We start from the raw sequence: 27,291 nt of genomic DNA, 5'->3' as shown, positions 1-27,291 counted from the left end.
GAGTTGGCATGCATTGATGCATATTTTTTTTATAGAGAAATAATAGTTACAATCGTGAGTGTGTAAGTGACGTACAATTATTTAAAAATAAATAAATACGGGACTCATATGAAAAAATTAATCTTTTAATAATAGACACCACTTTTTTTTAAAACGACTGGAGGACGCTTACACACTTTATGACTATACGTAATATTAGTCATAATTTGGTTGACTCCACAGAGATGGGACATATCTATGTCAAACCATTATTATTTTTCTAGTAGCAAATTACGGATCATGTGATCGTCTTATATATACTACAAAAATTTAGAAAATCATCTGAAGTTTTCAATCCCATTGCATTTCCTTCTAAACTATAAATTAAAACAATAAACAAAAAAGCAATCCCGTGGGTGGCTGCCAAATTACTTATTATAATTGCAAAAATTGTCACGTATCTTTGAAATATGATCATAAAAAATCATAAGACACCATATTCATATGATCATAAAAAATCAATCATTAACATTATTTATTAAATATTAACTTATGGTGAGATGAAGTTCTGTAATAAAATAAATATAATACGCATCTTTAATTTAAAGAGAAATGTATGATCTACAAACAGATTTTATAAAGAAAAATATACAAAATTTAAGATCATATAATATGATATGTTGAATTGTAAAACTCTCGACCTTATTTTAACATAAATACGACATATTACAATAAGAACAAATCATGTCAATTTGAAATTTTTATTTTGTAAACTTTTTGTATAGCGGTACAACTTATCTAATCCAAAATTATATGAAGCAAAATGTTAATTCTCCCATTTTGCCCCTTAGTGCAAAAGTGTGCGTATTTTTTTTAATATTTCCCTTATTTAAATTTGTTCGCAATGGGACGGGGTTAAAGGTAATTTCGTGCATTTAAAAAAGAAAAAGAAAAAAAAGAAGAAGGTAATTTCAGGCTACATTTATCGAATGAAAACGCACGGCGGGTCGGAAAACCTGACCCTGCCGCTATATCCAAACAACCACCTGATTTTAGCGGCTAATATGAAATTCTTATCGTAACTAAACCCGCCAAATGCCCACCAAAAACAAAACCAGCGAACCACAGTGGCAAATTCGCCCCCTCTCCCCCGCGTCTGTCTCCCAGGTAGTCGTCTCATTTTTCTATCATAAAGCGGCGGCTGTGCATCCGGAAATCCGGATCCGGGTGAATCCGGGCGGTTATCTGCCCGGATTACACACAGGAGGTTGTTATAAACCCGGATCCGTAATCGGATCCGGTTTTATAACCCGGTATCCGTAACCGGGTTATACACGCGCTCATTTTTTTTCCTCCCCCGAAACGACACCGTCTCTCTCACATTTCGAACGAAATTGAACTCTCTCGAAGAAATCTCACTCCAGTCTTCTCTCCCGCTCGTCTGTCGTCTCTCGCTCGTCTGCTCAAGTTCTCAACCCTAGGCGTGGCGATTGCTATTGCGATTGCAAATCCGTCCGTCTCTATAGCGAAACCTAAGGTGTTTGAATCTCTCTCTCTCTCTCTCTCTCTCTCTCTCTCTCTCTCTCGGTTTGGGTGGATCCCTATTTGTGGGTTTATGTTTTGTCTAAACTTATTCTGATTTAGTAGTACATGCATTTACGTGGAAGTCCCAAAAGGGATTGCAAGATTTAGCCTTTAAATCTTAGGGTTTGCATCATCTAGCGTCAAGAACCAATGGTTGTTGAGAAATAGCATTTGAGAAATAGATGGATTTAAATGCTATTTCCCAAAAGTGCAGCAGTTGTTGGTATATAAATTAGATGGATTTTTAAAGCTGGGAAGGCCGGGGATTCTCAGTTTGCTTGTCTCATTTGGAAATAGCATCTGAGCATGTAGGTTTTTCTATGCATTTAACCTCTGGCTGCACCTAATGGTTGTTGAGAAATAGCATTTGAGAGTTTTTTGTCAGAATTTTGCATCACCTTTTAAGATGGTAATTTTAAATCTTATCTCATTTGGAACAACATGCTTTGATGGTATCTGTTATAGAACAAATTCCCAAATATTTTCCTGAGAAGAGTCAAAAGATCTAGCCTATTATTTTCCTTTTTATGCCAAACCACGTACTGTTTGGCAAAAACAAAATACCTTGATGTCTCATCTCAACGTCGAATTTCTCTGTTTTCATGCTTAACCACTGAATAAGGTTTTGTGATGATTATAGTAGCTTAACCAAATTTTATGGTTCTGAAATAATGTAATCTTTTGTATGCAAGATATTAAATCATAAAAGTAATGAAGTCTTTTTACTTCAAAAAAAATGAAAAAAATACCCGAAATTAACCTATATAAAACTTTATAGAATTTTTGAAGCATGTATTAGACATGGGAGTCTATGCAGCGTCCAATATGACTGCTCGAGAGAATCAATTTATTTCTTTGAAAGAAATGTAAGGATCTAACATTGATACATTCTCTAAGGATACATATCTTGACTAGTCGTGCCAAAAGTGAGGCTTTCTACCTTCCATGTTGTCCTGACTTGTTGGACATGCCATTCACATTGAAGTTGCACTAATCTGCACTCAATCTGCCCACGTGCCAGATGTTTCATCATGTAATAAATTTTAGTCTTTTTTTTTTAAAAATAATTATGTAATATTATTCATTACTATCTATATCATTAAATATATATATTTTTTATAGAGCAATTGCTGTTTTAAGTATGGTCAATTTAAATCAAATGGATGAGATGCATTTAACTTAACCGTTAATTGCATACTAAAATGAATTTCTCTGTTTTCATGCTTCAATGCTTATGATTATTATTTGGTTTGCTGGTAGTAGTTTCATGCTTGCTTATGCTTGTCATCTAAAGGCAGCTGGAAGGAAATTACTTCAGGTAATTCGTTCAAGAAGTTTTCTGTTAATTGTTCCTGCTTCGTCATCTGTTAATTTTTCTTGGTTTTTGTTTCTGGGTTGGTTTTGTTTTGTCTTGTTTAAGTTTTATTATTTCATTATCATTCCTCCATTAGTTTGATTCTTGGGTTATGTGCTTCATTGTTTTTCAACTGTTATATTAATAAGTTAATGATGCTCATGCCTTTCTGGTTTATTCTGCATTTATTCAGTAACCCATTAAAATACTGATAAATGGGAAACTCATGCATCATCTGGATATGTAAATAAATCTTTATTTGGTGAGTGCTAAGTAAAATGGAAGAGGCAGAGTCATTCTGGAACATATCTTTATAAACTTTGTGGAATTTTTCTGGAGAACCCTTGATAGAAACAATTTTTACGAATGATCAGTATTTTTTATAATTAACGTGTTGATTAAAAAAAAAGTTCAAACAATATCTCCTGGAAACTATATTTTATAAGAGATTCACGTGTCATCTGTATGCTCTAGTATAATCACTCACAAAAAAATTGTATGCGATTTCTTCTGTGATTCATTTATGTTGACTTGTTTAATGTTTATCAATAATCAGGTTGTCTATAATTGTGCATTTGGAAAAGGAAAAAAAAGGAATATGCTCCTACTTCTTTGATACCAAGGCTTCCTATAAGAGGTACTCTATCAACAATCCTGCAGAGATTCTTGGATACTATTCTACCTGAGTTGCTGCTTTTTTAGTTGGTAAGGTAAAATAACTTGACTTGCTCATTTGAGTTGAAATGAATGGTTGATTAATTGTCTTATTTCTTTTATCTTCTGCTATGGATAACTGTTGTACCTTTGTAGCTGACATGATTTGGCAATGTGGAAATGTGTGTTTCATTGTACGAGGAAATGAATGTTCTTTTTTTTTTGGCAATGAGGAAATGTGTGTTTCATAGTATCTGACATAATAATATTTGGCAATGTAGTATCTTTTAATGTATTTTGTTATGCTTGGTTGGGTGACCCTTTGCACTCTTTTCTGAAATATCCATGTCTATATGATTTACTTCTTAATTTGTTGATTACAGGCCATCCATTTACCAGATCAAGGTGAAAGGAATCAAATTTTTCCCCCAAATTCAAGATTCAAGATGTGAAGAGTTATGATATTGTATTAGTTTAATTAGTTGTAATGTATTATTATTTATTTTGTTATTTGTAAATTTATATTTTGCATTGTGATGTAACAACAATATCTAGTTTGCATTTTTATTTATTTTTTTCTTCAATTTATTTTTTTAGAAAATTCTTTTAAAGTGTTTTAATTATTTTTTTTTTAAAATCTGGGCAATTTAAATATGAGATCAGATTTTTTTTTTAAAAGAAAGTGCTATAATTTCGTTTTAAAGTTATAAAGATATTTTTAGAATATATATATTTTTTTACAAAACCCGGATTGAATCTGGGTATAACCCGGATATCCGGGATTTAAGCCCAAAAAACAAAAAAATCTGGATATCCGGATTGAATCATGTTATCGGCCTGGATTGAGTCCGGGTTCAATCCGGGCGGATAACCGCCCGGATTTTGAAACACGGTTCCGGATCTGGTTATGGCCGGATATCCGGATCCGGATCCGGATGCACACCCCTAATAAAGCCCATTTTCTATTTCGTCTGCCGAAAACATTTGTAATATTATCGCTCCATCTAATTCCAGATTTTTCACTTCGCCTCTTATATGATTATGTATGTATGTATGTATGTGTACTCATGCTTATATGAGTTATATGTATGTGGATATGTTACTGTGTTTATGTTGGATGATGGGCCGTTAAGATTTCTGTGTGCAGAAGCATTGTTTGATGAAATGTTTCAATGAATGTAGGTTTATGCAAGAGATAGTTCTGTTGGATTTGGGGACGAAGATTTAGTTGGTTTCTTTCCGTTGAAAGATGTATGGGAGAAAGGCATTCCAGCTGGTGAAAGAACTTGCAAGTGGCGAAAAGGGGCAGCTCACACCTTACAATGTAAGACCTGTTGCTTGGCTATACTTAGCTTGTACTGTAAAAGGCTTTGGCTGTTTTGTATCTACATTTGTGTAAAGGTTTTGGCGATGGGCGGATGATGCTCCATCTTCTCAATGTTTGTAAGACTCAATTATCAGTGCACTCTTTGGTAACTGTTAAATTTCTCAATATGCTTGTAAATTGAACAGGAGTGTAGAAGTTGATCTTCAAATTCTGACGTGTTCTTATAACAGAAGAAAATAAATGCATTCCTTGAAATTGGACTTCTGACTTGCCTCAATTTTTTGGAGCCTTGATAGAGATAATGTGTCGCAAGCCAACTTTTTTTTCTTTTTTTTTTTTGGTTGCAATGCATGCCATATGGAAACATTTTTTAGGCTCACATGTGACAATACTTAGATTGTCTATAGTGATCATGTTTAAAAAACGTCTTCAGATGAAATAATGTGAAACGTTTCATGTGATTGCATGATGCATACCCATCTCATTTTCAACCTTTCTTCAGGGTTCAAGATTCTCACCGTCTTATCTCTCTCTTACTCACTCTTTTTACTTCTTTTTCATGATACCATAACTATTTTTTTTTTAAATTTTTCCTTTTTACTATGATATGTAGAGTGACTTGTTTGATCAAGTGACTGCAGAATGTAGTCAACATCACCTTGAGCTTCAGTCTTTGATAAGGTAATCTTATTTTCTTTATCTGCTTCTCGCAGCTCCTTATTTGTTGCTCTATTCTATTTCCATTTTTTTTTTTTTTTGGAATTCTACTTATGAAAAATAATTTTTATTTGGAATTCTGTTCCAGAAAACAATATATTATGTCTCATCTTTTGTCCTCAACACAGTTGTTTTTATATCTTTTATCCCAAATGTGATTTATGAGCTTTGACATCGTCACTGTTTAGGAAATTAACCCCTAAAATCCTTAGCCACAAATTCATTCTTAATGGTGTGCTGCTAATACTTAATTTCTTCTATATTAAATGAGAGGCTAATTTTTCCTCCTTTCTTTGCCCCCAAGATTTATGGCTGTGAATCATTATCACTCCCGTTCTGTTCCTAGAACTCGATTGGAAAATCAGATCCGAATATAGAATGCTAAACTCAGGTCAAACAGTGTGTTCTTTCCTTAATTTAGAATGTATTTAGGTGTTTTTTTTTGTATACTTCCTGTATACACGGGCTATGCCTATTTCATTCGTTTGAATAAAATTTACTTCTTACTTGTCAAAAAAAAAAAAAAAGGTCAAATAGTGTAAAAAAACACCATTGCTTTTCTCATAATATGTTCCTTCTTCTAACAACTAATAGACACGAACAAATGATACACAGTAGCAATTAATGCATATTTGATGCATACATTCTATATACAAGAGTTTTTATAGGTAATCAAGAAGTTTTATTCTATATAAAACATTTTTAGATTAGTCTTCTTTAAATAATGTAAAGGGAGACAGAGTTGGCACTTTTCTAGAAATGCTGGTTGTAACCAAGAGATAATTTTGAATTGCCGCTGCCTTTTTCCTTGGGGCAGGGCTGACTGATTCACATTCCAACATTGTTTTTGAATCTTCAATATGTTGTCTCTGGTCTCTTCTTAAATGTGTTAGATCCTAAATAATTTTTTTTATCAAGTTAATAGAAATTACCTACGGTAGTTTTCTGATACTAGCAAAATTGGCATTTTGACATTCTGGTTACTCATTAAGTTAGAATTTATTTTCTGGGAATTTCTTTCATCAACTGACTATGTACATCTCTTAATATCTCTATTATCCCTTTTCATATGCAATGCTAAATAGCATCAGTTTGGTTTTGGATAGCTCACATGGCTCATATATCTTTATATTACTGCAGAAAGATCCAAGAAGAAGGACTGGATGTCCAAACAACTAGAAATTCAGAACACTATGGATCACTCATCCACCACCTTGCTTTAGTTCGCAATAAGCGCTGTTTAATGGCATATGTGTAATATTTCTTGCTTGCCATGTTTGTTGAGCATATTACCAGCTACCTGATTTTTTAAAGGTTTATATCTACACTAGTTGTCAAGGTTATGGTTTTATAACCATGCAGGCACAACAGAGCAGAAATTATAAGAAGTTTGATATGGAAGGTAGGGCCCGTGCTTCCTCAAGAAATTCAAGAGAGGCTTAGTCACACAGAGGAAGAGTATTTTAAGAGGCATTCTGCAGCTTTGCAATCATGTATGTCAAGACTTGACCTTGATTTGACGGTGGTAATCTCTCTCTCTCTATCTTCTCTCTCACACGCACACAGAGATTAGTTTCTATTTTTGTGTAATCACGAGAAGGGTACATTTCAATGCTACAGTTTTGGAAGTAGATACGTCCACTTTTTTTTATGGAAAATGATATACTTACTACTCCACTACAACTCATTTACTACTCTTTTTATATTTGATTTTTTTTTTAATTTTTAATTTTACTTAATGATTAAGGAAGTGAATATTAGTAAAGTTATATTTTTTTAAAATTTTTTCTTAATGATTAAGAATGTTAAAAAAATACTTAAAAGAAAATGAAATAAAAAAAAAAAACTTGTAATACACTTTAGTAGTAAATGGACAGTAATAGAGTAGTAAGTCTATCACTACCTTTTTTTTTATACACCATGATTCTATTTCTTTCTTGTGTTTGGCAGGATATGGTGCCACCCAAAGATCCTTACATCCAGGTGAGAGTCCTCGATGATATCGGTGTGGTGCTCAGTGATGATAAGACAACCAATTTTGCTCGCCACTCTATGCACTTCCTTAAACGAACTGACGCTGAGCAATTCATTTCACGGGTGGGTTGTCCGGTAACCTATTTACTAAAATTCTTGTGGCAGAATGGCTTTTTGGAATTCTTCTAACCATCTCTCTCCCTATCCTCAACAGGGTTTAATGGAGGAACTCACAGGCTGACTTCGCAACCTTATTTATTATGTAGTCTTTTATTTCGCAAAAACTGTAGAGAAGAGACTTCATGTTGCAAATTTTCTTGAGCCTTTTTTTTTATACGAGGGTGCTGTTTAAAATCACGTCGCTGGTTTTTGGGCCCCCTGCTTTCTCGATAATTGGTACGAGGCCCTGCACTGCTTCGAATAGCTGCTTATAACTGCCTCCGAGTACCTTGTGGATCAGATCTTTAAACGTTTGTGGCCTCGGTGAAATTGGTTTGTATTGAAATATTATCTCTTCTCATTCTATCTCATTTTAATATCTAAATATTATAAATATAAATAATTTTTAATTTTTATTTAATCATTAATTAATCATTATAATTTTTTTAAACATTAAAAAAAAATAAGAGAAATAATTTAACTTTTTAAAATTTTAAAATAAAAATAATATTTTTATTTAACTTGTTTTTTAAAAAATATCATAAATATCTTAATTTCAATTATTTTATTATTATTTATAAATTATTCTATACCGTATTGTCAAACCAGGCCTACAACCCTCTGGTCCGACAAGACAACTCTTTCAAGAATCCAAACGAATCATCACATGCCTCTGCAAAAGGGTTTACCCTCTCAAAGTTCAAGCATTTCTGCCTGTAGTAATTCTATCTTGGATAAACCAGAATCATGAAGTAAGAACCAGAACGTCCTAAGCTAAATTGAGCCTTCCCCATTTTCGATTGGGCACAGGTTGTTCGAGTTATAAAAATAGGTCATGCTGAAACTTCGGCGTCAAAGGATCACGGAGCTCTAATAGAAACAATGTTCTGTGAAAAAACACAACCGAAACAATAAGTGCAAACTACATGGCAATCGAATGTAGTATTGTTATTATCATTGTTTTCCGTGGAAGCTCTCTTTTTAGAAAGGAAAGATTATTAACTAATCAAAGAAAAGTCATTACAATTGTAAGGAGAGAAAAAAGAAACAAAGTAAACAAAATGAAATTGGCGTCTCAGAAGAATACTCACACACATGGTATCTCAATTGTAATTAAAATAAGGATGAGGAAGCAAGACTTGGATGAAGAAGCACTCCTTTTATTGGGAAACTCTGGACTCGTATTCCCCCAATAGAACAGCACCCTTCAACCCAAAACCATTCCCACCTACCTTTATCTACAACTTCCCTCCAAACTGCCATTCCGGAACCAAGACACCCGTACAAGTAAATTGCCTCATCACTTCCCACACACTTTGTGCTGCCCCAACTTCCCTTGCCACCTAAAAACCTCATCTCCAATTCAGCTGGCATCTTCTCAACCAGTCCCCAATCATCCCCATCTCCGAGCTCCCAGATACAAGCAGGTTGACCGCACGTGCCACCCACAAGTGTTAGCACCCCATTACGGCGCACTAGCGTGGCGAATTCAAGCCGGTCTGCCATCGGCACGTTCAGTTCTCTCCATGTGTTGGTGCCAATCTCAAAACCCATTACACAATAAGCCCGAGCAGAGGTAATCCAATATAGGAATCCCTTAGAGTACACACTCTCATTGGGTGTCCAAACAGTGAGCCTCACCGCAAATTCCACCGGCATGGACCCAACAATTTGCCATCTGTCATGTCTTGAGTCGTATATTTCCAACGTGGGTTCATACATGGCACCACCACGGGGTGCCTCGGACATCCCACCTGCCACGTAGACCCTGAAGCTAGGAAATTGAACGTCTTGGCTCGAGTCTAGTACTAGAACACCCACGGCAGGGTTAGTCCTCGTGGTGTTTAACAGAGGTAAGTGCCGAAATTGCCTGGAAAACGGATTACAGATAGCCAGTTGGAGAAACGTAGAATTCATGGGTCTGATAAGAACAAGGCTTCCAATTGGACCAACAAGCCGAACTGGGTCTGGAAGGAAGTGGAGAGAGAGAGCATGCCAATTGTTGTGAACTGGGTTGTGAGCGTAGCAAGACAGTCTGCGGTTTCGCATGGGCATGGGCATGGCCAGGAACCATGGTGGCTCGTCCCAGGGCACCGGAGGGATTGCGGTCAAGAGGTAGGCCTTGGCACCTGCGTGCCAATGCCGGCAAGTCGACCTGGCCCGAGCCAAGGAGTCTGGAGAGAGGTAGGAGAAGATGTTGGAAAGGAGATCAGAGGGAAGGTCGCTCCACATGGTGATGGAAAAGGAGAGAGGTTCTGCACGATCGGGGAGTGAATTAGAAACATATCAAGTAGCAGTGAAACAACTGGGTGGTCATTGGTGAGAGCGCTGCAATTATTGGTGGGGGTGAATTATTGGGCTTTAGCATTGAAAAGTGTGACCACATGAACTGAGAAGTATCTCGTGAATAATGATTGATTTATTACTTCTTATTTTTTATTGTAATTATTATTAAAATTATATATAATTTTAATAATTAAAAATATTTGAAAAATAATAAAAAAGTACTTATCATTATTCTTTCATCTAACCCACATGTGAGTCTTGTCAGGGTGGTTTTTTATTTTTATTTTTATATTTTTATGAACCGTAAAGGATGGCTCTTGGAAGACAACAAACGGTAATGAGTTTTACAAGTGGACGAAGAGACATTCGGACAAATTCATTTTGCTTGTTTTAGATCCCTCTTTTCTTGAATCTTTATTGGTGAATTTAGCGTTGGGCCGCCAGTACTATAGATAATAGTATAGAATTATCTGTTTTGTTCCTTTCTCTATAATTTCTTTTGTATTTTTTTCCAAATTTATAAATAATAAATTATTACAGAAAGCTGTATTCTTTTTATTATTATTATTTGAATGGTAACTGAAAGGATTTAAAAAAAAAAAAGAATTTTCCTTCTCAAAATTGCCATAGAAAACCTTCTTGTCGGTATTTATATAAGAGTTTTATTATGTATAAGTAAAGTTACGTACTAATCTATATATTAATATTAATTTTTTTATATTTAAAATTTAAATTAATATTATCTTTAATAAAATTTACTTTTTAAACAATAACATTAAATTTATACTCATATTAGTGTGTAATTGTGTTTATAATTAAATTTTTTTCATTAAGTATTACTGTTCTAGTTGACTGCTGGATTAAAATTTTTTTATTTAATAATTAAAGAAATAATTTTAAATTTATTAATTTATTTTTTTATTTTTTAAAAATATTTAAATATATTAAAAAATATAAATATAAAAATAAAAATAAAAATTACAAAAACAACTATCGGTAAAGGGAGCGGTGCTACGCATTTCAGTTTTGGTAGTTGTGCATGATGGCGTGTCCACTTGTCTATTTTATCTGAAGAATTACCAACAGCCTCAATGCCCATTGCCCAATGTCAATGTTGCCCCTCTGATTTTAGAGACAAACAACAGCGTCAGTAATTTCTAGTTGTATAGGATCTGTTCATCTTACTTTAGTCGAAGGTTTCGTTGGTTTGTTTTAATTTTACAGTTCTTTTTAGTATAGGCAATTTTTTGTACTCATCACCACACCAATGTTAAAATGATATGGATAATTTTTATATATGAATAATTTTTATATATAAAAAAATTAAATATACAAAAAAAAAGAAAGAAGTACTAAGTCTTAGCTGTCATTTTCATCTCTCCTCTTCGTCTCCCATTCGTGGCTTCTACTTCTCCTCCAGAGGTGGCTTATCCTCCACAGGTACTTCAGATGGCTTCTCCCCTTCTGCTCCTCGAGTGAGGCCCCAGCTATAACCCTATTTTTGCCATTTTTGCCCCAAGATAGAGGATTCGAACACCGGATTTTTTCAAGCTTATTGAAACAATTGGTGAAAAAGAACTGTCTATTTTCGCCATCTTCAAATTTTTGCCCAATATGTAATTGTCTATTCTTTGCTTTGTCTTCCAATTTTTTTTTTTAAGTTTTCCTAAGAAGCCGGTGAAAAAGAAAAGAGAAATAATCGTTTTATGGTTTTAACATTTTCTTATCATTTTGGTCATAAAGGTGAAAAATCAGATATAGTATATGTCCATCTTCCCTCTGTCTCCCCTTCTCCAAATGGAAAATTCTTTTTATCATCCTCACACTTCACACACCACACTTATTTTAATTTTTTTATTATTTTTTCTATAATAAATATGTAGTGTATAGATAATAAATATAATAATTTAATTAGTTTAATAAGAATAAAATAAAATAAAAAATAAAATAAAATAAAAAATATTATTTTAATATATAAAATGTGTGATGTGGGATGATGTGTAGCATTTCCCCTTTCTCAAACACATACACATACACTTTTTGTTTGGAAGTTCGTTCACAAGTGGTTGAAACATCATCATTCATCACCTGGATGAAAACAATAGTGTCATTGGAAGTTCCGGACAAAACCCCATATACCAGACAAGAATGCATGTCGATCCGCGTGCTCACCGAGAAACTCCCACATGGCTTAATTTCATTGTTCAGGCCATCAACCAAATTCCTTGACGAATGACTCTCTCTTTCTCTAGCCTCGTATGGGTTTTCGAAACTGTCCAAAACCATCGACGCCGCCATGGAACCACGAATAATTCAAGCAGAACTGCTACATACTCCCGGGGAATAACCCCGCCGCCGCGGCCTCGGGACTAATGTGGCAATTAAAATATTAATAAAAAAATAATAATTAAAGAAAGAAAAAAAAAATCGAAAATTTCTCTACTTCTCACGGCCTCTATCTCTCCAGCCATACGATTTCTCTGCTCCTCATCTCCTCAAGTGATTTTTGGGCATATGAGAAAGGGGATCACTCATATTTATTTATTTGTCTACACTTTCTCGAGAAACAAACATATATTTTCCAAGCTTTTCAATTCTTTCCTGATGGAATATACATTCGTTTCCCCATTATTTTTCGCATATTTGATTGTCACTCGATATTTCCTTACAGCCATGTCCAGCGAGCTCTGCAAAAGCATCAATTTTGATGAGGACGTTGCAGACTTCATGTCCTAATGTTTTTTTCTTTATCTTTTTGGGTCTCATTTTTTTTCTTTCTGTTTGTCATCAAACCCAAGCGTACGTTCTCCCTTCTATTTCACTGCTTTTATTTCATTCATTTGTTTCCGATCTGATTTTCAACAAATGAAGCAATCGAATTAATAGATAATCGATAAAACTCAGCAAAGTTAATCACTTTTTTGCCAAACCACAACCATTTTTTTCCAACCACATGCACACGGAGACACCACACGAAGCCGATGAACGCACGAGATCTACCAGTTGTTGTCTCAAATCTCATATTTGTAGGATATGCGTGATTTTCCTCTATTTTCTCAGCAACCAAACATACTGTTATGGACCATTGCAAACTATAGCATGATTTTCTTCTATTTTCTCGGCAACCAAACAGGCTATTACAAACTATTTTCATATTTTTCTCTGTTTTCTCAACAACCAAATAGATTTTCCTTTGCTTTCCTCTGTGTTGCCCAGATGACTAACATAAGAGGGGGGGTGAATTGAGTTGTATTAAAAAAAATAACAATTATAAATCAAATATATAATATAAAATATAAACAAAATATGAAATAACAATAAATATAAAGAGTAAGGGTAAGAGAGAAGCAAACTCAGTATGTTAACGAGGTTCGGCCCCACTGCCTACGTCCTCGCCTCAAGCTACCCCTTGAGGATTTCCAAATTCACTATTCAACCTCCTTCAGGTGGAGATAGAAACCTATTACACCTTTGAACAACACCGCTACAAAGGATCCGTGTAGAACACCCTCTACACTTGCAATCACCTTACACGTGGTGATTCAACTATTCCCCGTGTAGAATACTTTCTACACACACAAGGGTTATACACACCCTTTTTCTGATACAAAAGCTGATAGTGGGTAGGTTATCAGAAAACACTCCTCAATGAGTGAAATAAGAACAATACAGCGCAAACTATATCTCTCAAAATGAACAAGGATTAAGGCTCAATGCTTAGAGAAGAGAGAATGAAAGTTTTGAATGAATGTTGTATGCTCTTGGTGTTGTAAATGTGAAGCTCTCAAATGATCTATTTATAGGCATATGAGACTTCATATTCAAATTTAAAAAGATTCACATGTCAAAGACAACATCATTCACTTTTTCAAAAAATTCAAATAAAAGGTTCTTCTTTTTCAATTGTCAAAGACAACATCATTTATTTTTTTTAAAAAAAATCAAACCTAATCTTTTACTTTTGGCATATGACAAAATGAGCACACTTTCCTTTTCAAAAAATTCAAACCTAATCTTTTACTTTTTGTATATGACAAAATGAGCACACTTTACTTTTCAAATTTTTCAAACAAAATCATCTACCTTTTGTATAAGTCTAAAAAAGCATCAATCACTTTTGAAAATATTCAAATAAAACATGCACATGTGAAAGATGACAATCAATCATCTTTAATATTTTCAAAGTTCAACCCTTTAATCAAGGCATGCACATGCAAAAGATGACAATCAATCATCTTTCAAAATTTTCAAATTTAATTTTCAAAAATATTCATGCACATGTGGAAAATGTATTTTAATGCTTTATGATAAAATATTAATTTTGAGCATTAATCCTAATTTCGAATTTTGAAGAGATTTACAACATTACTCTATAATTTTAATGTGAACTTATTCTCTTCTTGCTTATGCTTGTTTCCTTGATGTGCTTGACTCCATTGTGTAGATAATTTGAACTTGAGACTTCTTTATTCTTTGAATTCATTTGTTATCATCAAAATCCATGTGTAAATATATAATTACACAAAACTTGAAATCTTGGGTTCAACACTCTGTTTTTCTCAAGGTTTTTTTGCCAGGCTTCGAGCTTGATGGGATGAAAATGCAGTGGAAATTCGAAGGGAATGAGAGGTTACAAAGGTAAAGAAGGAGAGGGAAAGAAATGAAGAGAAAAGAAAAGGCAGAGGAACTCGAGGGAGGCAGATGATAAAAGAGAGAGATGAGGGAAGACGGGGATGATGCCAACATTGAATGCGAGAGAGGAGAGAGATTTAGCCAAAATCAAAACGACACCGTTTTAATTATTATGCCACGTAGGCCACGAGGCCGCGGCGGTGTTACTCCCCGGGGGCATACAGACTTTTTCTAATTCAAGAGATTATGGCCATGCGTCACCTTTAGCAGCTGCACTACATTTTTGCCACCAAAATGGCATTGCCCACCATGACGTGAAGCATCAAAACCTCATCCTGGACAAGGATGACAACTTGAAGGTCTTGGACTTTGGACTCTTGGCTCTAGCCCGAGCGGCTCAAGAACAGATTACTCCCATTCAACAATAGCACTATTGTAGCCATGTAGAAGAAGATTCGACGTCGAGATAAATTAGTCCTACACGAAGAGAAGGGGAGAGGAGAGAAGAGAAGAGATGCTATGGGGCGTGGTTTGGTCGATTGGAGAAGAAGAAAAGTGATAGGTCCTGCTACAAATTTAAGCTTACGTAAATGTTCTCTTCGGATGAGAACGTACCACACTTAGATAATTTATTTTTTGATACTTCATTGATAAATTCTGGGCTGCTTAAATAAGCAAGGCCACGTATAAACTGCTGAAATAGAAGAGAAACTAGTAGCTAACAACTGGAATACAAACACATGTAAAACAAAAGCATAACTAATAGAAATAAACATACAATAGAAAAACTACGTAAAATACATCATGCTACGTAAAACTCTCAATTGCAAATGACCCAGTCCACCCCAGCGCAGCCTCCTCGTTCTTCACGTGCTCATGACCACGACCCTGTCTACTTTCTTTACGTATGTCCAACCTTGCCGCATGCATGCCGCACACATTCAAGCCTCACTCTTTGATACTTGGGGTTCGGCTTTGGGTTTCTCTTAGAAGTGGCCTATCAATACTCCCTCCATTAAGTGGATCCTTGTCCTCAAGGTCCACAGTTGGGAACATTTGCATTAGCTTTTTCTTCTAGCCAATTTCTGGAGGACCTGGACCCGTTTAAAGGTCGTTTGCTGCTGGTATGGGTGTAGCTTCAAAAATACCATATTGCTGATTTCGAACTAAACATCCCTCCTCAGTGACATCTTCACAGATAATGTTGCCGCTACCATCGTGTCCTTCCAGCGTGAGTATTTGTGACCCTTGACACCGGTGACCTGCAGTAAAATGCTCATTATAATTAAAACATAGACCTTGAGCTCGCCTTTGCTGCATTTCATCCCAAGTCAGTCGTCAAATAGGAGCTGCAGGTGCGGTTGGTGTTGCCCAAGTTGCTGGCGGAAGAGCTAACGGGGCTCTCACCTATGGTGGAGGATGTACGAATGTCCTTTGTCTTGATAGTTGATCATCTTTCATTCGCGCTAATCCGATAACTTCTTTTAATGTCTGGGGTTTAAACATTCGGATACAATTAGCGATGTCCGTCTTCAAGCCACCCATAAATATTCCCACAAGAGCTTTTTGCGTCCAGCCTCATACTCGATTGCCCAAGCGCTCAAATTCCTGCTGGTAATCACGCAGAGAACCATCCTGCCTTATTCTCGAAAGAGCTTCATCAAAATCTTCGCACTCCGTAGGCCCAAAGAAAGCCCAGAGTGCGTCTTTAAAATTTGCCCATGAGAGAGCACTTCCTTTTTCTTGGAATGTCCTACGGATCCACTGCTACTACTGGTTGGCCTCTCTTTCCAAGTGGTAGGCGGCCAAAGAAACTTTTTGGGCTTTCGAAGTATTCTGGAACTCAAAAAATTGGTTCACATGATTGAACCACTTTTTCGGATCATCTCCTGAGAATCGAGGAAATTCAAACTTAGCTGTTTTAGAGGATACAACATGCCATCATCCATCGTGGCTTTCATGGTATTGGTTACCGTGTTTGGAGGCTCTTGATTTGCGAGCAATACATCAGAGAGGCGATTGAGAGTTCCTTTCAAATGACAAAGCCTATCGGTCATGCCAAGCTCCATCTTGTGTAACCCATTCTACACTCTACCGAGCCCTGCCTCCAACTGCTCAATACGTTCTTCATTGGTACTCATAAATAACCTGGCTCTGATACTAATGATAGGTCCTGCTACAAATTTAAGCTTATGTAAATGTTCTCTTCGGGTGAGAACGTACCACACTTAAATAATTTGTTTTCTAATGCTTCATTGATAAATTCTGGACTGTTTAAATAAGCAGGCCACGTACAAACTGTCGAAATAGAAGAGAAACTAGTAGCTAACAGCTGAAATACAAACACACGTAATAGAAAAACTAACGAAAATAAACATGCAATAGAAAAACTACGTACAACTACATCATTCTATGTAAAACTCTCAACTGCAAATGACCTAGTCCACCCCAGCATAGCCTCCTCGTTCTTCATGTGCTCATAACCACGACCCCATCTACTTTCTTTACGTACGTCTAACCTTACCGCATTGTCAGAACTCCTAGGAGGATTACTCAGGACCACACCTCGACACAGCTCTTGGAGGGTTAGGATAGTCACATAGTTAGCCTGCATGCATACCTTGGCTTAGGCATGGACACACACCAAGCACCCATGGAGGCTACTAGCTGTGCGCAGTCCTTGTGTGCAAGCATGCACATTCCCTTATGCATGCGCATGAGCGCCCCAACACCATGCAGCGAGGTTAGTGGCGTGCCCTTATAGGCATGCCATCTAGCGCACGGCTCCAGCCCGTGTCTTGCAGCCCCAACGCTCAGACCATCAGCTTGGGTCATGCATGCCCATCGCCTAGGCCACCAGCTCGGGCCATGTAGGATCACTGCCCAAGCTACTTGACTAGGTCTCACAGCAGCAGCATGGTACCACCCTGTGCCCATCATCAAGCTTAGGCATGACACTATGCCATACCATCATCAGCAGGCCACGTACAACGCTATGCCGTGCCCACCACCAGACCAACGCATGGTACCATGCCATGCCATGCAGCCAGCCATTAGACCCGACCAGGACTCGCCCAGCCTTGGGACATGCACCATCTTAGCCCACCATAGGCCTTGCATGCCATGGCCATAGAGCCATATGTCCATTATGTTATTTTATTTACTTGATTGCTTGATTTATTTAATTTAATTAGCTAGGGACCTTTTAAGGGTTTCTAATTTGTAAGCTTTATAAATAGGACTTTTAGTTATTTCATTTGCATCTTTTGGCAATCACCTTAGAGGGAGATTATTTGTTTAGGAGATCATATTTCGGTACCTTTGCACTTAGACTTTTTGGGTGAAATTCGTGAATCCCAAAAAGAAGATCACTACCTTGCAATTTATTGAATATGCGTGATTCAATTTATCAATATATGAGGTTTTCTTTCAACTTTGTGCAATTCGTGAATTGAAGTTGATTATTTATTCATTGTGTTCTTGAGTGTTCACGTGTGTTCATCAATTTTCCTTAGTGTTCATATATTTTCTTGCACAATCCCATCTTCCAAACACTCCATATGCCCACCATAGTGCATTCCCACTTATCATTTTGGGCCATACTTTCCAAAACACCTTTCTTCCATTCTCCAAAAGTCCTAGCTGCCCATCACTTTCCATATAGGGCTTCCTAAACTTTAGAAACCCTAATTTCCTTTCCTTATCTATATTCTTTTATTTTTGGTGATTGGTCTTACTTACCATATTTGATCCCTTAATTCTTTGAGTCATCCTAGAATTACTCAATCACATTATCCATCCACTCCATCTTGCCATAACCGAACCCATCATCTCCTAACTTCATTCCAACAATTTAGGAATCCTTCTTTCATCCAAACCCTAGCCATTCTACACTCCAAACCCTAATCATACACCAAAGTGGCGCCAACCCTAGTGCCTTCCATCTAGCCGTGCGCCTCATCACATGCATTGGAGTTCCATCACTTCCTTCATATTTTCCATCATTCCCATACATCAAACCAGTTCTAAACATTTAACCTCACCTTATCAAAATTGCTATCATTGTCATTGTTGAGCAATAACCAAGCAAGAAGGTTTAGGAATTCGGTCAGCCCAAGGAGAATCAAGGCGTGGACAATATAGTATTTAGGGACTTGACAGAGGTCCTCAACATGCATGCCGTGCACATTCAAGCCCCACTCTTTGATACTTGGGGTTCAACTTTGGGTTTCTCTTAGACGTGGCCTATCAAAAAGTGGAAGATTGGCTTAGGGGGAAATGGAAGAGAATGCGTGGAACTCAGATATCAATCCTACACCAAAACACAAAATGCAACGTTTTTTTTTATTTGGCCATGTCACATTCCGTGCGCGCGCCAAACCGCTTGCATTCATTTTAATACTTGAAGCTCTAAGAGTCTAAAGTTCATTGCCTGTGCCAGATGCAGGCTGGGAGATCATTTAAAGTTGGGGAGGGAGATGCGGCGACAAACCAATTTAATAAAAATCTGGAACTTTGTATTTTTCCATGACAGAGTGCGGGTGTGGTCCCGTAAAGGGGAAAAATATATGGGAAAAACAAAAAGTGATGCTTGTCTAGTTGCTTTCTATAAAATATAGAGAGAATATGAGAGATTGGGAAAGAAATAATTGGGGTCTCAATGGCCTAGTTATTTTATTTTATTTTTATTGCTAGAAGAAGATTGTTTTTAGTATATAGATTGTGTTGAACTATATAATTTCAGTTTTCTTTTCGTTTCTTTTTATAGGACTTCATTTAGTTATTCGAGATTTAGGAATTTTAAATTATGATGGGAGTTTAATATGAAGAAAGCATTAATAAGACCCAAAGTCAATAAACAAAGAGGCAAACAAGTGGGAAAATGAATAGACCATGAAAAGAAATTGGCTTGTTTTGCATTTGTCCTTTAATGTCTTTGGTTGCATTAAGCAAGATTAATGCTTTGAGCAATATTATATATTACACCATTTTGGAGGAAGTTTTCTTTACCCAACTCCCTTTGATAACAAGGCAGAAAACCCTGACCCTATTCTTAAAGAATCTGTTGTTGAATAAGATAGGGGGAGACTCCTCTTAGGTAGGGGAAGCTCAATAACTGCATTTTAGAGTACAAGTTAGATGATGCAGACGCAATGCTATGCCTAGAGTCTGATTTGTTTTCATAGTCTGAATCTCAAATTGAAATGCCAGATTGAGAAGAGCCTTCGAATGATAGAACTAGAGTCGGGAGCTGCATAAATAGGAACGATAGAAGGAAAAAAAAAAGGGCCTTGGCTTTAGTACCTATGTCACATACCTTTTCCCTTTGGGTAGGAAATCCATAGGAAGAAGTTGGTGTCCAGTTCCGCCCCCTTCTCCCATACTAAGTCACAGGCAACGCCTCGGAAAGTATGGACGAGCCACGTGCAAGTTTCAGGAAACTTGCACGTCTGATTCTGGCCGAGGACTCCAGTATACTGTACTAATATGTGGAGGTCGTTGTGATTCAAGTGAGATTGTCAAGAAAATTTGAAATGCTTCCTTACAAAAATGTTTTAATAAATTCATAAATTGATAGTATTTCATATAATATAGAATTTTGTCGTAGCTAAAACATTTTTTTATTAATAATTAATGATATTGAGAAATAACTTTAGAGAAATGATTTAGTCACAAATAGATTCTTAAAAATAAATTTATAGATTAATATAACTTGTCGTGATATATAAAACGTAAAACTATTTTTATTATAAAGGAAAATAAACTTATGATACGAAGACATATCAAATTGTAGATTGATTTTTATGATTATATATATATATATATGTGAGTAGCACTTCTTGTAACTTTATACGTAGACAAGAATGTGACCATAATATAACACACGTTAACTTTTCAAAATGAAAATAAAAGTCCTTTAAATAAAACTAAAGAATTATGCTACATGTAGCAATTTTTACATATTTTTTATATACTCTATTAATGTAATTGATCAAAGTAATTATTTTATATTAAAAAATTAATATAGTTAATTATCTTCTATATATAAAAAATGTGTATGAAACGGAAAATCTTATTTTAACGGTTTTTCTTGTTTTTCCGTTAAAGTTAACACCGTTTGTTTAAATACGTGTGAATGTAACGGGCATATAGAATAAAGACAAAAATATTGAGAGAGATAACATTCAATGTTGTTATATGATTTATTAATCACAATAATTACAATACTTAATAGTTTATATAATAATAAGTAATTAAAGATTAGTTATTATATTTTTCTCTTTCTCCTTAACATATACACGTGTATTAGGTGCATAAGACGTGAATTCCTAAGTATAATACATGTGTATTATACGTTTCATTAAATCAGATTATTGAGTATTTTAAATTTAAAAATCTCATATAATATATAATACAAGTGTGTTTAATCAAAGTGTTTTTTTTTCTCATGGTAGTAGGACGTAGCTTCCACTAAGTCATATTCCACACGTGGGCTTGCTATGATGGGCACGTGACAAAGGTCGTGATCCTTGAGCTAATCAAGAAAGAGTAAATTCGATCAATAACTTCAAAATATATTTTAGGATTTATATATATGCTATATATAAAAAATATTATACCACAAATTTTATAAAAAGATTATGTTTTAACTTTATGTTGATCTTGATCGATTCAACCAACAGCAAAATAAGAATTTCAATGTTGTCTCTATTAATCGTCTACAGGATTACATAAATTAATGAATTATAATACAAACATCAAACGACATATATTTTGAACTACCGTTTGTGTTAGACTTTTATTAAATTTTTCGTATACATCTTTGCTAAAATTATGGATGTTATAAATATGTATTAGATTATATGATATTTCGAACTAATTTTTATATCTTCTCCAATATGCTTTAAATTATTAAGTGACATCAATAATTTTTATAAAATATATATTATTTTTTACAAATAATCATTTCATAAAATTAGATAAACGTGCTTTGCACGTTGCTCCTACCTAGTATTAATAAAATGTATAAAATGATACATAAAAAATAATTGAAGATAAAATTTTTGAAAAAGAAAATAAAAGTAGCATTGTCCTGGAAAATGACTAGTTCAAACTTCAAAGGGTATCGCAATTATCAAGTGAAAATCCAGGGGACTACGACTTTATATCCAACATTTAATGCGGAAATTGTGGGGTCCTCGTCTCCAAAATGACTCCATTAAATTTTGCACCGCCAACTTCCATCCCTTTGCAATTTAGGTGGGCTCTCTGAAAGTCCATCTAATAAATTCCCGGCTATGGCTTCTTCAAGGGAATGGGCAAGTTTCATATCCTCCGTTGCTTCTGGCATATATTTCCTTATCATCATCTTTCAAGTTCCACTTTTCAGGTAAACGGCTGTATTTTTCCGGTTTCCCAAACATCTTTAGATTACTTGGTTCAAATACCCATTTAAGAGGAAAGCGAAATTTTACACTAACAGAGTTGAAATTGCAAAATGCATGCATCGGCTTCTCTGTCTCGGGAGTTAGGATGCGATCTTTTTACCCCATGTGTTTCGACGGCATAGACAGTGCCCTTTTTATTTATTTATTTCATTTGATGATGAATTCTAACATTTTTATGACGAATTTATGGAAACTAAGCCATTATTTTATTTCAGAAAAGTAAGCATCATCTTGCTTAACCGTATATTCTCTCCTTTATAGATCTCCCTTTCATCCTCGACTGTTTCTCATATGCGAGAACTTGCAGATTTTGAAATTGATAGGGCATTTTCTTTCGCTTATATTATCTACGATGATTAAGAGGGTTTGATCTCACACACATGAAAGGAAGAGAAGTGCAACATCAAAAGATGTATGTATGTTCCTTTTTTTAACATAAAAGATGTAAGATTGCTAAGTCAAACATGGCTAATGAATTTTACTGACCTTCAATTGTTTGATCCATTTGTAGTGTGATGCAACATTGCCAAAAAACTAGTAGAAGAGTGTGGTTCCAAAGAATGAATTTACGTGTGTAACAAAGCTTTTAGATTTGTGAATTCTCCATTAGTTAGAAATACACCAGAGAGTAACAAAGCTTTGCCATCTCAAGATTTTTAAAAAGAGCGGTGAATAATCATTAAGATGGTTTACATATTGACATATTGTTCTCTTTGCTTTCCAGGGTCACGTGTAGCTCTGGAATATGCAGAACACCTCTACAAGTGACATGCTCACAATTGATAGCGAGTGAACTCTTTCCCGCCGTTGTAGTGAAGGCTCTGCTCTATCCAGGAGCCATTGCAAATGCTTTCTTTAAGAACAAGCCGATCCCAAGCTTCAACAACTTGCTAAAGTTATATAAGTTCACCAATGTGAAGGCAGCTCCTGCAACATCTGATCTCCAGCGCATAGAGGTCGGTACTTTTTAAAATTCTCTTTTACCCTTGCTTAATATTCAAGAATTTAGAATTTTCCTCGAGCTGGGCAATTAAAATATTTATGTTAAATAAGTATGATAACTACATAATTATTTGATTTGTTAAAAACACATTGTGGATATGAAAGATTGTAGATACTCATGAGAACCGTTACCTTCATTGCTATCAAAATAATAAATAAAATGAAACCAAAAAGGAATATTATTCATTGCAAGAAGGGTTTAATTAAGAAAAAGATGAAAGGTAAGACGCCTAAGACCATATAAGAACTTTTTTTTTTAATTTTTTACTAAAAGAATGTGTATCAGTGTAACACCCCGTTCTCGTAGGATAGAGACGTTACTAACAAACATAATAAAAGGCCCGGTAAAGAGACTCATTACTCTGAAATACCTCATTTATTGAAAGAAACTTAACTGAAAGGATATAAATAGTCTTGAAACTTGAAACTGATTAACGCAAAACATGAGCTAATCTTAAACAAGACTAGTTATTGAAATGACATAAAAGAAACTTAATTCTTGTGTAAATGACACTTATTTGTCTCTAAGTCCTTATACTAAATCTACTCCTGGCCATCCAGCTCTGCATCATCATAATCACCATCTGTGGCAATCAACATAGAAGAAAACAAAAGACAAACAACAAAAATGAGTCGAATACTCAGTAAATAATACATCATACCGTAAAATACTATCTAGCTTAGCATAAATTTGATTTTTAAAGCCTTATCATAACTTTCATATAACATTCATGGATTAACATGAGCGGAAACATTCATAATCATGGCAAACATGAAGCGTGAATGCATGAGTAACTTGTTTATCTTGAATTGTACTTATTTCATGGTGAACCACGCTTGAGTCCATGGCACCACATAACTGGTTATGTAGTGAAACACGCTTGAGTCCGTATTTCACTTAACTTGCATAACATGAAGTGAAATACGCTTGAGTCCGTATTTCACTTATCCTGCTTGACATGGAGTGAAACACGCTTGAGTCCGTGTTTCACTTATCTTGCTTGACATGGAGTGAAATACGCTTGGGTCCGTGTTTCATTTATCTTGCTTGACATGAAGTGAAACATGCTTGGGTCCATGTTCACTTAACTTGCATGGCATGGAGTGAAACACGCTTGAGTCCGTGTTTCACTTAACTTGTGGTAACCACGCTTGAGTCCGTGGTACCGTCTTAGCATAACTATGGTAAACACGCTTGGGTCCGTGTTACCTTAAAATGTTTATCTTTCTTGATGCATGATAATTTTCTTGGACTTCTTAGACTTTTCTAGCATGGCATATTCTTGTACATGGCATGGCATAACATGATATATTCTTGTACATGGTATAGTATAGTATGACATGGCCTAACATGATTTAATCATTTTATGACATTTCATGGCATGCATGATCTGAGAACTAATGAACATGTCATACATGATCTGGCTATTTATTACATGGCATGCTTGACTTAAGTTATTGCATGAACAATACATGGCATATATGGTCTAAGTACTACATGAATGAAGCATGCATGATCTGGTTATTTTAATTCACTTAAATTATTATATGATCATATCATGACTTCCATGTAATTTTAGTAACATTCAATCCATTAATCAACAATCCATAAAAGCATAACATATATATAGGCTTACTTTCATGTAAATCATCGTAATTCATAGAAATTCGTGAAAGCGATCTAACCTTGACTTGGCTCTTAGCGCAACGTAGATAACCATCAAAACCATATCATATTATCATACCCAATTATAATATTTACATTACGCGTACATTTATATGATCATACTATTTACCTCTTAGCGGTGCTTCCAAAATCTCACGTCGTAGCTCGTGACCTATACGAGACACTAGACATTACTAATCTTTCTAGAAAACGTGTCGTAGCAATCTAATTACTTAAAATCTTACTATAGAGATAATTTAATAAATAAGTAATTAATAAAAAGAATAAATATAATCAGAACATAACTAAATAATTTCTAACTGAATTAACCTAAATTCTAGGTTTGCATGTTACAATCAGTCAGAATGAATTGAGTGAAAGGGGCTAGACTTTAGCGGTCCTCATAAGATTTCAAGATTATAACTAGGTCCTCATTTCTTTCAAGGCTTTAGAGTTAACCTTTGTTCGCCTTAGTTATTTTAATATGATTCACCACATTGTAAATATATCATTTTGCACTATCCTTCAGTGAGAGCAAATGAAAATTTGACAGAAGTTTTGAAAATTTATAAGGAGACCCAGTTCTTTCTGAAATTTCAGTGAGAGTAATTGCCACTACTAAGTTGCAGTTTGCTTCACCCTCGAGGACTTCGTGAAAACTTTATTTCATGTTGCTTCTAAACTATCCTCAAATAAAGAAAGGGACGATCATATTTTGCACTATACATGATTGTCCTAATAGAAAGTTGCAGGGTTTTTGAAAAAAAAAACTCATTGAGGAAGAATTTATGTTTTAAGAAAATATAGTGAAGATGAAATAGTACAATAGGATGTGAACAATAACTCATGAAGCAGGGATTTCTTCTCTCCTCTTGGGGCCAACAGATGAAAAATCAAATGAAATGGGGCAAAAAGAGGGCTTCTCAGCTTGAAATGAACTAACTAAACTGCACGTCTTGGTGAACAGAAGAGACTGAATTCTACAAATTAGAAACTACTAATTAGTATCTTTTGCTTGCATCAGGTTCTTGCGGGGAGTTATTTATCCATTGCAGGAGCAATTTTTGGTCTTTTAAAGCCAGGGAGAATGAGCCTTTTTGGTACACTTCTTATATTATGGGGCCTCGTTAGGGAAGCCATTATGAGAAAATCAACTAGCATAGATCCTGCTAGAGCAATTTATATGTACCCAATGATGTTAATAGCTGTCATTTCTGCCTTCTTGTCTATAAGAAAGGATGTTAGAAAGATAGTTCGAAGCTACAGAAGTAAGACAAACACGAAGCATTCATGGACTCGTTTAAAAGCAAAACAGGTATGAGTCATTGTGCCAACAATTGGAATTTTGTTCAACCCATCTCCCACCTTTTAAGGAGATGGACTAGTTGTAGTTGAAATGTTTCATACATATATATGCATGAGACAAGATTTTGACTTGTATAAGTAAAATAGCGAAGATATCTTTATCCTTTCTGGATGCATTGTGAAGAAAGGAAATTTTAATTAGTTGAAGATTCCTATGATGAAGTTGTTTTCAAGAAGCACTTTTCTTTGACTGGCATTGATGTAGGGATGATCAATTTTTAGTGAATTATCGTTCTGTGATGTCAGTTACACTTATAGATGTGGTTCAGGAGAATTAAAATACTACCAGCAAATGTTGTCTAAAGGTTGTTTGGATAGTGAGATGAGATGAGATGAGATGAGGTGGTATTAAATAAAAGTTGAATAAAATATTAATAGGATATTATACGTTAATATTATTATTATTTTATGATTTGAATATGTGGAGTTGAGATTTGAAAAAGTTGAATTGTTTATTATATTTTGTGTGAGAATTTAGAAAAATTGTAATCATTAGATGAGAATGTTTCTCAATCCAAATGGCCTCTAGAGCGACCATATGCCAGGGCTTTATACACTCGATGCTGCAAAATTTTAGTTTTATTTGGGTAAGTGGATGAAGCAGATTGACATAATTTTTTAATTTTAACCTTGAATTTGTATGCTACACCAAGATTTATCGTTATAAATCTTAAAATTCAAATTGTTATCATGGAGAATCGTTTCTGTGCAACTGTTATTAAAATTTACGGGAAAAAAATAAATTAGTTTAGTATCCACCAAAGTTTAACCATTATTATGTATGTTTGATTTTAGAAATGTGGATGGTCGGAGGGTAAGGGATTAGGGTAATCAGCAATCGATACTCCAAACATAAACATCATCATGTACCCTGCAATGTTATAAAATAAATGTCACCTTTCAAAATGATTATTTGTAGCGTGTGCATAATCATACAAAAATTTTATGTGCAATTATTTTTTTGTGCACTTTATTAATGTGACTGGCTATCACTTTTTTTTAATATAAAATAACTGTTTCGGGCAATTATATCAATGAAGTATACTAAGAGCATACAAAAGCAATTGTATGCAGCAAAACTCGTCATTATACAAGTGTGGGAAAATAAAATATGCATGAAAAACTTATCTCCTAAACAGGAAAC

The 27,291-nt window shown here is 35.0% G+C and overlaps 3 protein-coding genes across 16 annotated transcripts; 2 read left to right on the top strand and 1 right to left on the bottom strand.

Moving 5' to 3' along the window:
- Positions 1 to 1,363: 1,363 nt before the first annotated feature.
- On the top strand, positions 1,364 to 8,099 carry LOC122283265 (DNA replication complex GINS protein PSF1). Of its 13 annotated transcripts, none has more exons than XM_043095213.1 (10): positions 1,364 to 1,516; positions 2,827 to 2,881; positions 3,474 to 3,554; positions 3,955 to 4,026; positions 4,754 to 4,895; positions 5,512 to 5,579; positions 6,756 to 6,869; positions 6,978 to 7,140; positions 7,566 to 7,712; positions 7,804 to 8,099. In XM_043095213.1, exons 5-10 carry the CDS (start codon positions 4,821 to 4,823, stop codon positions 7,828 to 7,830), a joined length of 594 nt encoding a protein of 197 aa, XP_042951147.1. In that variant the 5' UTR covers positions 1,364 to 1,516; positions 2,827 to 2,881; positions 3,474 to 3,554; positions 3,955 to 4,026; positions 4,754 to 4,820; the 3' UTR covers positions 7,831 to 8,099. The 13 variants fall into 13 exon arrangements, with proteins under 13 accessions (XP_042951147.1, XP_042951149.1, XP_042951144.1 ...); XM_043095215.1 differs by having other exon boundaries at positions 3,955 to 4,037; XM_043095210.1 differs by having other exon boundaries at positions 3,474 to 3,622; positions 3,955 to 3,976.
- Positions 8,100 to 8,660: 561 nt separating this feature from the next.
- Positions 8,661 to 10,127, bottom strand: LOC122283249 (F-box/kelch-repeat protein At3g24760-like). The gene has a single exon (XM_043095203.1). It carries the CDS (start codon positions 9,978 to 9,980, stop codon positions 8,862 to 8,864), a length of 1,119 nt encoding a protein of 372 aa, XP_042951137.1. The 5' UTR covers positions 9,981 to 10,127; the 3' UTR covers positions 8,661 to 8,861.
- An 11,703-nt stretch (positions 10,128 to 21,830) lies between these two features.
- Positions 21,831 to 26,323, top strand: LOC122283223. Of its 2 annotated transcripts, XM_043095202.1 has the most exons (4): positions 21,902 to 22,056; positions 22,422 to 22,526; positions 22,839 to 23,070; positions 25,807 to 26,323. In XM_043095202.1, the coding sequence occupies exons 2-4, from the start codon at positions 22,495 to 22,497 to the stop codon at positions 26,101 to 26,103; spliced, it is 561 nt and encodes a 186-aa protein (XP_042951136.1). In that variant the 5' UTR covers positions 21,902 to 22,056; positions 22,422 to 22,494; the 3' UTR covers positions 26,104 to 26,323. The 2 variants fall into 2 exon arrangements, with proteins under 2 accessions (XP_042951135.1, XP_042951136.1); XM_043095201.1 differs by lacking the exon at positions 22,422 to 22,526 and having other exon boundaries at positions 21,831 to 22,056.
- Positions 26,324 to 27,291: the final 968 nt, after the last annotated feature.

The sequence above is a fragment of the Carya illinoinensis genome, chromosome 1 (assembly GCF_018687715.1).
Source record: "Carya illinoinensis cultivar Pawnee chromosome 1, C.illinoinensisPawnee_v1, whole genome shotgun sequence".
Taxonomy (NCBI): Eukaryota; Viridiplantae; Streptophyta; class Magnoliopsida; order Fagales; family Juglandaceae; genus Carya; species Carya illinoinensis.
Note: the sequence above shows the minus strand (reverse complement) of the source record. Positions and strands in the feature narration are given on the sequence as shown.

Bases quoted from the DNA above. Each gene is read 5' to 3' on its own strand.
- LOC122283265 (XM_043095213.1), top strand. From the start codon at position 4,821: ATGTATGGGAGAAAGGCATTCCAGCTGGTGAAAGAACTTGCAAGTGGC. The intron at 7,141-7,565 runs GTAATCTCTCTC...TGTGTTTGGCAG, and splicing joins TTGACCTTGATTTGACGGTG to GATATGGTGCCACCCAAAGA. The intron at 7,713-7,803 runs GTGGGTTGTCCG...TATCCTCAACAG, and splicing joins CTGAGCAATTCATTTCACGG to GGTTTAATGGAGGAACTCAC.
- LOC122283249 (XM_043095203.1), bottom strand. From the start codon at position 9,980: ATGTGGAGCGACCTTCCCTCTGATCTCCTTTCCAACATCTTCTCCTAC.
- LOC122283223 (XM_043095201.1), top strand. From the start codon at position 21,965: ATGGCTTCTTCAAGGGAATGGGCAAGTTTCATATCCTCCGTTGCTTCT. The intron at 22,057-22,838 runs GTAAACGGCTGT...TTTGCTTTCCAG, and splicing joins TTTCAAGTTCCACTTTTCAG to GGTCACGTGTAGCTCTGGAA. The intron at 23,071-25,806 runs GTCGGTACTTTT...TGCTTGCATCAG, and splicing joins CTGATCTCCAGCGCATAGAG to GTTCTTGCGGGGAGTTATTT.